The sequence below is a fragment of the Glandiceps talaboti genome, chromosome 5 (genome assembly GCF_964340395.1).
Source record: "Glandiceps talaboti chromosome 5, keGlaTala1.1, whole genome shotgun sequence".
NCBI lineage: Eukaryota > Metazoa > Hemichordata > Enteropneusta > Spengelidae > Glandiceps > Glandiceps talaboti.
The window spans coordinates 28,046,468-28,059,333 of NC_135553.1; the positions used below are offsets into that span (position 1 = coordinate 28,046,468).

Here is a 12,866-nt window from a genome sequence, read left to right on the forward strand (position 1 = left end):
CACTGCCAGTCTGTGTGTATAATGACTAGTGATAGTGTGAAACCACTGCCAGTCAGTGTATATAATGACTAGTGATAGTGTGAAACCACTGCCAGTCTGAGACTGAATTGTACATGTTTTATTACTATAGTACACTTTATTCATGATTAAGAATTTCATCATTTGGTTTCATTGTGATGATATCAATGTATTTTGTTACAGGTATTGATCAGTGTACACCAAACCGTTGTCTAAATGGTGGCATTTGCATGCCAGCTGCTAACTCTTGTACAGACTTCACTTGTCAGTGTCAGGGATGTTATACTGGAACAAACTGTGAAACATGTAAGTTTATCTGGTTACATACTGATGCCATTTCAATTGCTATGTGAGAAATCTATCCCTTTTGTACTTTCTGTTGGATATATGATCTGATCTGCGTATATTTTATGTTTATGATAATTTTCTATTTCTCTACATCTATGTCTATTGCATTTGATGTCAACTATGACTGTTTCATGTAAGCTTATAATTGAAAATTGACCTAATTTGAATATTGATTCCTTTCCATATGCAACTGACACTTTACACAGTATGCAAAACAGTTACTCTGTGTACATATAAATCATCATATGGTGATGTACACTTTTAGTTGGTTTTACCAAAGACAGTCAAATATCCGTCAATGCTTAGATGTTAAGAATAATCAAAAATTGTACCTAGCATATTAAATATGCTATTTGCATAATGATTCATTTCATATGCAAAACATTTTTTCTGTGTGCATCTAAGTCATCATGACAGTATGTTCTACTGTATAGCAAAGTCGGCCTATTTCAACTGTCTATGCAGTCAAATATCCCAGTATTTTACACTTTCTTTAATACATTTCTGTTTTGATTGTTCCAGTTTTAAATCAATGCCAGCCGAATCCATGTCAGAATGGTGGTTATTGCCAACCTCAGCAAGGTTCCTGTTCACTCTATGATTGTACATGCAGTGGATGTTATTCTGGAGAAAGGTGTGAACAACGTAAGTTTTCACTATTTTATTATAATTATGATCATGACAATATATATTAGTGGAGATACTGGGGTGATAAACTGTTTAATCTGTATTAGGTTAAATATGCACAGTACTTTATATGTATATTAAAACAATGAGCCCACAGATTGACAGAGTGAGGTTTTTGATTAATTGCCCACCTAGTTACACAACATACAACACATCAGTACCATAAAGTAACATTGTAATGGACAGTGGTTCTATTTTTAGCAAAACTGAACTGAGGTTCACTAGTGCTATAGGCATGGTGAAATGTCTGTGTGTGTACATTACTTAGGGCATGTTGATGGGAAATTGTTCAAATGAAAATAATCGCATCAGAGATGTGCATTGTGGGTCAAAAAATGTGATTTTTTTTGTCAAAAAACGTGACATCAGTAATATGCAAATTACAGCGAAAAATGTGTCTTTTTGGTCAAAAATATTTAATTCCAAAACTACTCAGCAGATTGGGCTGAAATTTAGTGGGATGTATCTGGGGGTCACGGTGTATAGATGAAGAAATATTAAGCATATAATGGTCTCATCAGTGATATGCAAATTAGGTGTAAAAATGTGAATTTTGGTCAAAAATTTATCTCAACAAGTACTTGGTCAGTGAGATTGAAACTTGGTGAGATGTTTCTGGAAGTGTTATTCTGTAGATTTTCTTCAAAATATTTTGACACAATTGGCCCTAGCAACCATGACCACGCCCTTAGCAACAACCAAATGACAGTATATTTTGGTCAAATAATAACATCATCTGGTAGGCAAGTGAGTAAACATTCAAAAAATGTATGCAGATATCATGAGCAACCATGACCACGCCCATAGCAACAGCCAAACGGTGGTGTTTTTCAGAAAGATAACAACAGAGATTGTTAGGCAAGTGAACATATTGAAAATTTATTTAATTTATTTACTTTATACATAATATTTTTCATAAGCCTGAACATTTCACTCCTCCTGGCATCTAGTTTACAACTCTCATTTTCACATACATATTATAGATGTATCGAATACGCTCACAGGAAATGTCAGAGGATGTATGTCATCACCAGATTATACGTAAGGGGAGCACAGGAAATTGTCAGAATGTTTGCAAATACTCGGTCAAATTGTACAACGGTCACCTTGTCATCCAATGATATTAAGACTGAAAGTGTTTGCAAATAAGTGCATAGCAACAAGGCTGTGCCCATGACAACAGCTAAATGATCACATGCATTGCAAAGATAACAAGTGATTAATAGACAAGTGAATAAACATTCAAAAAATGTATGTAAATGTGCCTAGCAACAAGATCACGCCCATAGCAACAGCAAAATGGTCACTTCATTGCAAAGATAATAACAGGAATTAATAGACAGATGAATAAGCATTCAAAAATGTATGTAAATGTGCCTAGCAACAAGATTATACCCATAGCAACAGTCAAATGATCATTTATATTGCAAAAGATAAGGGATTAATAGACAAATGAATAAACATTCAAAAAAATATATGCAAATATACCTAACAACATAACCACGCAACAGCCAAATGATCGTGTATATTGCAAATGTAACAGCAGGGTTGGATAGGCAACTGGATAGTCATTCAGCAAATGTATACTTATACCTAGCATGGATCAGCATGTGGATAAATATTTTTAAAAAACTATACAGTTGTGTTACACCGCCATTGGCCCTATTTTTACGCTTCAAGGACGACATGTTGTCATCTCATCCATTTATTATGGATACATGACACTATTTTGTATTATTATAGTCACTGAGTTCAAAAATGTATTTTTTTTCACACGATACGTAGTGGAGAGTGTCCAGTATACTATAAAAGACAAGTGCACTTGACAGATTTCCTGTTCATAATTTGGTTTGGTTTTAGAATAGATGGAATACAACTAGTTATTTGCTGATACTGTATAATTTATGTACCAATCTACTAAGGATTTAGCTACCTTACTTATGATTGTTTTTACCTTGTGTCTGATAGGTATTCAGCAAATCATTAATACTATGTAATGTCACTACTGATGACAGCAGTGTCGTTAAGAGGTTGGCCTATATGAAATGGAAATAATCAACCCCCCCCCCCCCCCCCCCCTTTTTTTTTTTTTACAATACAACCTAGGAGAATAGCTATCGCCAAAATAAAGGTGGCAAAGTTATATGATGTGGAAAAACATGTTGTTGATGTCCATTTGTCATAATTTTTTTTTCAGTATTGGAACCTTGTGTACCTAATCCGTGTCTGAACAATGGTCGGTGTCAACAAACCTCATGTACAAGCTCACTGTGTACATGCTTAGGATGTTACACAGGAGAACTATGTGAAACCTGTAAGTTGAATATTTTGACATGGAATTTTGATGTTTTGTATTTAAATGTCATATACAATTGTTGGCTTGAATATTTGTGGGCTTGAATATTTGTGCGTTCCTGTGTCAATGCTTGCATGCATGCATGAGTGTGTGTATGTATGAATGTGCTTAATTGAAAAATGTTTTTAGTGAATATCTAAGGGTAAATTTGATTTGATGCTTTGCAGTGTTGGACCCATGTGCCAATGCTCCTTGTAGCAATGGTGGTGAGTGCAGACCTCAACCTGGATCATGTACAAGTTATACCTGTGTCTGTGATGGCTGTTTTTCTGGACCTAATTGTAACATCTGTAAGTTCAAATAATTTAGTTGTAATCAACATTATTTACATACACAACATATAGTTGTACATGGGCCAATTGCAATCAGGCCAAACCTTCCATAGCTTAACATAATAAGTGGTTTACTTACCTTCCATAGCTTAACATAATAAGTGGTTTACTTACCTTCCATAGCTTAACATAATAAGTGGTTTACTTACCTTCCATAGCTTAACATAATAAGTGGTTTACTTACCTTCCATAGCTTAACATAATAAGTGGTTTACTTACCTTCCATAGCTTAACATAATAAGTGGTTTACTTACCTTCCATAGCTTAACATAATAAGTGGTTTACTTACCTTCCATAGCTTAACATAATAAGTGGTTTACTTACCTTCCATAGCTTAACATAATAAGTGGTTTACTTACCTTCCATAGCTTAACATAATAAGTGGTTTACTTACCTTCCATAGCTTAACATAATAAGTGGTTTACTTACCTTCCATAGCTTAACATAATAAGTGGTTTACTTACCTTCCATAGCTTAACATAATAAGTGGTTTACTTACCCAAATGTATCAATGTTTACAAAATAATAGTAACAAAAAACAAAAGAGAGAAGGGTAAATAATAATAATAATAATAATAATAATTTAATTTATTCCCAACATTATAGTAATTACAATTTACATGGAGAGTCAAGAAATAGCTTACAGCTAGTCAGTCTGCCCCCCCCTCCCCGACATTGTACATTGTGAATGATAACATTAAGAGGGTTCAGTCATCGATAAGATTGAAATACATACGTAATTGGGAGAAAAAATAAATAAATAAATAAATGTACACACAAAAGTCTTTTTTAATACATGACAAGTCTATACCTCTCTAAGTTTAAGATTTTTTAATCAGATGTACTACACTACTAAATTCAAAGATTTGCTAAAAAGATGTGGAGAATTTTTAGATTTGATTTGAATAGGAATATCATTCCAAATTTCTGCACCCACAAATGAAATAGCAAACTGACCAGAATTTGTTCTGCATGGTACGGGTAAAGATTTTGACGATGAAGGGTAAATAATAATAATGATAATAATAATAATAATAATTTAATTTATTCCCAACATTGTAGTAATTCATTGACAGACGTCTCGTATTCATGTTTTTTGTCACTGAAATAATCGGACAAGATATGTGGTGAATTCAAGTGAACCAGGCAGTAAATAAAAGAACGTATTAAGAGTTTGTGAAGCTTGTAAATATCTAGAATATTTAGCTATATAAATAAAGGAGCTTAATGTTCCATGTCAGATTTGAACAGCATCGTGCAAACAGTCATTTTTTGGGCAGTTAGAATGCAATTCAGATATGTTGGGTAAGTACTGCCCCAAACCTCTAGGCCGTAAGAAATATGGGGTAGAGACGGATGCTCTTTTTTTGGTCACATTTTGAGTAAACTTTATTTGGTAGACGAAGCAGACGCTGTATTTTTATGTGGTGACTTCAATGCACGCATTGGCAATTTGAATGACATTATTGTTGGTCTTGATGATATTCCTAGTAGACAGGTGCTGGACAATACAATTAATCAGCATGGTAGAGCATTTGTTGAATTCTTGAATGACTCTAAGCTTTGTATTTTGAATGGTAGAGCAAGCCCGGATTCTGACAATTTTACATCTATATCAACAAGAGGTAGGGCTGTTGTTGATTATATTGCTGTACCGCACGAAAACTACCAGCAATGTCAAGAATTTGCTGTGACAACTATGTCAGATTTTATGGTAAAACACAATCTGTTGCACCTGTTGAACGATAGATGTAAAATGCCAGACCACTCCTTGCTTACCGTCACGTTTAATACTCATCAAGTTTTTCCTTCTCTGGCTCAGAATCAAGGTGCTCATCCTCAACTTTGTTCTTCTAGAAAGTTTGCCTCTAGGAAATATAAATTACGTAGTTTACCGGACAATTTTATGAACTCTAGTATTGCCCAGGAAGCAATCATTTCTATAATTGATAATATTCTTAGTTGTAGGGATGAACAACAAAATATAGATACTATTTATAAGCAACTTTGTGATTGCATTATCAATGAGATGAACACTAGTCTATCATACCGTGATTGTACTGCGAAATCTCGTCGTCGACTACGTCGTCATAAACCGTATTGGAATGAAGACCTTAGGAATCTATGGGAGATCATGCACACTAAAGAACGGTTATTTCTGAAATGTACTAATACTAACAGTGCGCTCAGGAGAAAACACCGTGTTGAGTTTAAGATAGCTGAGCGTAATTTCGATAAGAAATTAAGATTTTACACCAGGCAGTACAAGAAAGGTCTTATCACCGACATAGAAACTGTTTGTACTGATGACCCTCGCAGATTTTGGGAACATATCAAGCGTCTTGGACCATGTCGGCGTAAAGACATTAAACTGGAAGTTTACGATGAAAACGAAAGAATTTTGGCGGATCATGACACGGTCTTCAGTGTATGGCGAAATGAGTTCTCCACATTATATAATCACCATGGTGACAATTTTGATGAGACTTTTCATATACAAATGTGTCAGCATAAGCACATGTTAGTGAACGACATGAACGATCCATTGTATACTAGTAATACTGCCCTAAATAGAAATATCACGTTAGAGGAAGTACAGAATGTTGTAAAGAAAGCAAAGTCAGGTAAAGCAGTAGGTGCGGACAATATCCCGTATGAAGTTTTGAAAAATGTTTACTCAATTAATATTTTAAAGCACCTATTTCAACTATGTTTTGATACTGGTATTGTCCCAAGTGCTTGGAAATATTCTGTAGTTCTTCCAATCCCAAAAGATAAATCTGCTGATCCTCGAATACCTTTGAATTATCGTGGAATAAGTTTGCAAAGTGTAATTTCTAAACTGTATACCTCAATATTAAATAGTAGGCTTCTGAACTACTTAGAAAGTCATAATCTTTTAGTTGACGAACAAAACGGCTTTCGTAAAGATCGTTCCTGTCAAGATCATATTTTCGTGCTCAGTTCAATTATTCGTAATAGGTTTGTGAATAACTTACCGACTTATACTGCTTTCTTAGATTTAAGAAAAGCTTTTGATTACGTTAATAGGGATGCACTCTTATATAAATTAGTAGTCAATGGAATTGACGGCAAAATGTATTACGCGATCGACGCATTGTATTCAAATACAAGTGCTTCTGTTTGTTTGAATGGTTGTTTAACAGAATCTTTTCCCACACACAGTGGAGTTCGTCAGGGTGACAATTTATCTCCGACGCTATTTGCATTCTTTATTAATGACTTGGCAATGAACATCAAAGATTTAGATTGTGGTATTCGAATAGGGGAATTGAATGTGAGTATTCTTTTATACGCAGATGACATTGTTCTTCTGTCGGACAATGAAAGTGACTTGCAAAAGATGTTGGATTGTTTTCATGACTGGTGTAAAAAATGGCGTCTTATGGCAAATATTACAAAATCCAAAGTCGTGCATTTCCGAAAAACAGGTGTTGAGCGCAGTAATGTTAATTTCCACATTGGTACAGATGTGATTAGTTATGCCAGTAGGTATAAATATCTTGGTATCGTACTAGATGAACACTTAGACTTTACAGTAACTGCGAGTATGTTAGCAGATTCAGCTGGTAGGGCTTTGGGTTTAATTTGTTCTAAGTTTAAATATCTTAAAAATATGGGTTTTAATACTTTCACAAAGCTTTTTGATGCATCAGTTGTTCCCATTCTAGATTATTGTTCTGCCATTTGGGGTTTTGATAACTTTACAACATCTGACGCTATACAAAACAGAGCATTACGCTTTTTTCTAGGTGTCCACAAATTTGCCCCCAAACTTGCGGTACTTGGTGATACGGGTTGGGACATGTGTAGTACTCGTAGGTGGTGTAATATGATACGATACTGGAATAGGTTACATAATCTAGAAGACGATAGACTAACAAAGAAAATTTTTGTTTGGGACCTTTTACTGAGTGCTGGTAACTGGTCAGCAGATATGTACAACATTTTTGAGAGTTTAAATATTGATGATGTGACCCCTTGTGATATTGCCATGGCCAGAGAGAGAAAACAGAAAATGTACACTGACGGTTGGCACAACAATGTCCTAAACAAGCCTAAACTCCGTACTTATTGCACATTTAAGACCACGTATTGTGTGGAAGGGTATCTAAATTTGGACCTATCAAGGTCCGAAAGGTCCCTTCTCGCCCAGTTTCGATTAGGAATTTTACCATTAAGGATAGAAACGGGTCGCTTCAGAGGTGAAGCGCTAAACACTCGTACATGTAGATTTTGTGACTTGAACGAGATTGAGGACGAACCTCATTTTATTTTCCATTGTTCACTTTACAATGATATTCGTCATATTCTTCTGAACAATGTAAGGTTCGCTTGTCCCGAATTTCCCACCTTCAACGATACCAGAAAGTTGAACCACATCATGACTAAACATCCAAGACTCGTTTCAAAATTTGTTTCAAGGGCCTTCAACAGAAGGCGTGATATATTATATGTACAGACCTAAAGTATTATGTTACATTGCGAAAGTTTTTGGATGTAGTCTGCCTTTTTTTCTTTTCTTTTTTTTTCCTTTCGACAGTGTTACCAGTATATATTGTACACTGACTATAGTGACTTGTAAGCCCGTTGGGCTGGGTAATTCCTTGTTTTGACTTGTATTGTTACTATTATGTTATGTGATTACATGTCACTCTAATAAACATACTACTACTACTACTACTACTACTATGGGGAAGTATAAAGGCATTGTACAAAAGTATTAAAATACTTAATTATTCATTATTCATTCATTAGTCCTCAAAAGATACAGAGTTTACAGCTCACATCTGTACAGAATTAATAAAAATGGTAAAATGTGTCTCAGTCTATACAGAATTAATAAAAATGGTAAAATGTGTCTTAGTCTATACAGAATTAAAAGAAATGGTAAAATGTGTCTTAGTCTATACAGAATTAATAAAAATGGTAAAATGTGTCTCAGTCTATACAGAATTAAAAGAAATGGTAAAATGTGTCTTAGTCTATACAGAATTAATAAAAATGGTAAAATGTGTCTCAGTCTATACAGAATTAATAAAAATGGTAAAATGTGTCTTAGTCTATACAGAATTAATAAAAATGGTAAAATGTGTCTTAGTCTATACAGAATTAATAAAAATGGTAAAATGTGTCTCAGTCTATACAGAATTAATAAAAATGGTAAAATGTGTCTTAGTCTATACAGAATTCTACTTAATGGTAAAATGTGTCTTAGTCTATACAGAATTAATAAAAATGGTAAAATGTGTCTTAGTCTATACAGAATTAATAAAAATGGTAAAATGTGTCTCAGTCTATACAGAATTCTACTTAATGGTAAAATGTGTCTCAGTCTATACAGAATTAATAAAAATGGTAAAATGTGTCTCAGTCTATACAGAATTAATAAAAATGGTAAAATGTGTCTCAGTCTATACAGAATTAATAAAAATGGTAAAATGTGTCTCAGTCTATACAGAATTCTACTTAATGGTAAAATGTGTCTCAGTCTATACAGAATTAATAAAAATGGTAAAATGTGTCTCAGTCTATACAGAATTAATAAAAATGGTAAAATGTGTCTCAGTCTATACAGAATTAATAAAAATGGTAAAATGTGTCTCAGTCTATACAGAATTCTACTTAATGGTAAAATGTGTCTCAGTCTATACAGAATTAATAAAAATGGTAAAATGTGTCTCAGTCTATACAGAATTCCACATTTATTCCTTATGAGTATATTTATTCTGTCAATATGGTCAGACCAGGTGAGGTGTTTATCTAATGAAATTCCAACAAACATTACAACATCCACCTCTTTGATGTGATTGCCATGAATGACAATAGATTGTGGATTTTTCTAACAAATGGCCATTTGAGTGAACGAACTGAGAGGGGGGGGGGGGTGTAAGGTAACTTTTTATCCATTGTTGACAAAGACCCCTAAACCCATAATGTTCACATTTATTGGTGCTATTTTTTGAAATTTCCTACCATAATATCAACATGATCACCTTGCTCTTAATTTTACTATCTTCTGCAGTACTGAATCCATGTCAACCCAACCGATGTTTGAATGGTGGTCAGTGTGAACAGTTAACCTGCACAGAATTCATCTGTACCTGTCCGGGTTGTTTTTCAGGAGAGTTTTGTCAAACTTGTGAGTGTAACTGTATTCTTCTTTTTTGTTTTGTTTTGTTTTGCTTTATTTCATTCTGTTTTGTTTTGAATTTTTATTTATCATGTGTCAGTGTCCTTCAAAATTGTTGTTCCTGACCTTAAGTTTGTTCTCAAAGGAGTGCAAACAGAAAGGTACATAAGAGTTAGTAAATCTACATTTGAATCTTCAATAAATTGATGAATATTCATGACTGTTTAACAGTTAAGTTCTTATTCCTCTCAGTGTGAAACATCTCATGAATATTCATGACTGTTTAACAGTTAAGTTCTTATTCCTCTCAGTGTGAAACATCTCATGAATATTCATGACTGTTTAACAGTTAAGTTCTTATTCCTCTGTGTGAAACATCTCATGAATATTCATGACTGTTTAACAGTTAAGTTCTTATTCCTCTCAGTGTGAAACATCTCATGAATATTCATGACTGTTTAACAGTTAAGTTCTTATTCCTCTCAGTGTGAAACATCTCATGAATATTCATGACTGTTTAACAGTTAAGTTCTTATTCCTCTGTGTGAAACATCTCATGAATATTCATGACTGTTTAACAGTTAAGTTCTTATTCCTCTCTGTGAAACATCTCATGAATATTCATGACTGTTTAACAGTTAAGTTCTTATTCCTCCCAGTGTGAAACATCTCATGAATATTCATGACTGTTTAACAGTTAAGTTCTTATTCCTCTCAGTGTGAAACATCTCATGAATATTCATGACTGTTTAACAGTTAAGTTCTTATTCCTCTCAGTGTGAAACATCTCATGAATATTCATGACTGTTTAACAGTTAAGTTCTTATTCCTCTCAGTGTGAAACATCTCATGAATATTCATGACTGTTTAACAGTTAAGTTCTTATTCCTCTCAGTGTGAAACATCTCATGAATATTCATTGTTCACCCATGAGGAGTCAATGCTGCTGACTCCCATGTGGCCCACAGCAAAGATACCCTATAAAGGCACAAGATCAACTTGATGTTTCTCTGAAATTGCAAGTAATTGTAGGTGGTGTAAAATCATGAATTGACTCTCCAGAACCCATATCTGTATTTCCTTGAGTGGTATTCCCCTAAAGGGACTTCTTTAGAGTAGATTTATTCAATAGTTTAGCTTTATTTTCTCCTTGTTTGTTATTAACTTTGTTTCCTTTCCATTCCTTAGTGCTGAATCAATGTCAACCAAACCCATGTTTCAATAGTGGAATATGTACTCAGGTACCAAATTCTTGTACAGAGTTCGTTTGTCAATGTCAGGGATGTTACACTGGAGAAACCTGCACTACAAGTAAGTACCACAAAGATTGCTAAGACTACTCTATAACACCATAAAATTCTTGAATGTAGAAATATGTGCACTTTATTCAGTATGGTCACAAATGTGGACGTACTGTGGGTGACATAATACAGAATGGCTTTCATCTACCACCTATTGCGTGCGTGCGTGTGTGCGTGCGTTTGGCGTGGGTGTGTGTATTGTTAAAAGAACTTTTTATAAGTATAGGTCACAATGTTGTAAATTTTAACTAGTAAAGTAACAGTACAAATGGAGTTTGTAACAGATATTGATAGCACGACATTGTGATATAAATGTAAATGTTGTTTTCTCCATGCCAATTTCTTTGTCAGGAATTGATCAGTGTACGCCAAGTCCTTGTCAGAATGGTGGCTTCTGTCAGCAGGTCCAAGGGTCTTGTGTAGATTATGATTGTTATTGTCCACAGTGTTTCACTGGAAAAGACTGTGAATTAGGTGAGTAAGTTGTTGATCATCATCATTCACATATTCTAAATCATTGTCCTTCTATTCTTAGTCATTGTCCACATTGTTGACCATATGTTTTGAATCATGCAACATGCAAATGTGTCTGAATTATCATCCTCATATTCTGAATGAATGTCCACATGTTCTGAATGAATGTCCACATGTTCTGAATGAATGTCCACATGTTCTGAATGAATGTTATGTCCACATGTTCTGAATGAATGTCCACATGTTCTGAATGAATGTCCACAAGTTCTGAATGAATGTCCACATGTTCTGAATGAATGTCCACATGTTCTGAATGAATGTACCAATGTTCTGAATCATTGTCCTCATGTTCTGAGTTATCACCCACATGTTCATAACCATAGTCTATATTCTGAATAATTTTCCACATTTAAAAAAATGTAATTCATTTTGGAAAATGACCCAATATTCAGCTAACTATTTCCTCCAATCTTGATTTCAGCTGTTGATCAATGTGAACCCAATCCATGCAGCAATGGAGGAACCTGTATTGCTACACCAGGAGGTTGTTTCCAATTTACATGTGCCTGTCCTGGCTGTTACACTGGTCTAAGTTGTCAGACATGTAAGTCTTTTCTTCTGTATTTCTTATACTTGAATAGTACAAGTACATAAAGTTGGTCAGTAAACGTTCACTGTGTAAGCAATGGGTAGATGTTAAGCTACAAGAATTCTATCACAAATTGACTGGTAATAGATTTTTGTTCATTAGTTGGGTTATTTCTGCTGAGTGCTGACAATTTATTGTGATTGTGAACATTTTCAACTATGAAGTAGTGGCTACCAAAGAAACCCATCACAAACTGACTTGATTTATAGCATCTTTCTTAATGTTACACAATTTATTGTTCATTGTACATTTTCAGTCATGAATTTGAAAGCACAAAATGGTTTCACCTTTGAAGTTTTGACTATGGTACCACAAAAGCACTATCACAAATTAACTGACATGTACTGAAATGTTGTTTTTGATACTTTCTGTGACATTGAGTATGTTTTCATTCTTTTTGTACCTTTTTCACCAGTACTGAATCCATGCCAGCCAAACCGCTGTCTAAATAATGGTGTATGTAGTCAATTGTCCTGTACAGAGTTTGAATGTACTTGTAATGGGTGTTACCAAGGACAGTTTTGTGAATCCTGTGAGTTAGCATTGT

General features: G+C 34.3%; 1 protein-coding gene across 1 annotated transcript in view; it reads left to right on the top strand.

Annotated features, from left to right (window-relative positions):
* The window catches only part of LOC144435554 (uncharacterized), a 450,358-nt gene that overhangs the window by 98,591 nt on the left and 338,901 nt on the right, over nucleotides 1-12,866 (top strand). The window contains exons 54-62 of the mRNA XM_078124141.1: nucleotides 202-324; nucleotides 889-1,011; nucleotides 3,251-3,367; nucleotides 3,577-3,699; nucleotides 9,788-9,904; nucleotides 11,084-11,206; nucleotides 11,548-11,670; nucleotides 12,152-12,274; nucleotides 12,735-12,851. Coding sequence (XP_077980267.1) covers nucleotides 202-324; nucleotides 889-1,011; nucleotides 3,251-3,367; nucleotides 3,577-3,699; nucleotides 9,788-9,904; nucleotides 11,084-11,206; nucleotides 11,548-11,670; nucleotides 12,152-12,274; nucleotides 12,735-12,851 — 1,089 coding nt within the window. The remainder of the gene's footprint in view (nucleotides 1-201; nucleotides 325-888; nucleotides 1,012-3,250; nucleotides 3,368-3,576; nucleotides 3,700-9,787; nucleotides 9,905-11,083; nucleotides 11,207-11,547; nucleotides 11,671-12,151; nucleotides 12,275-12,734; nucleotides 12,852-12,866) is intronic.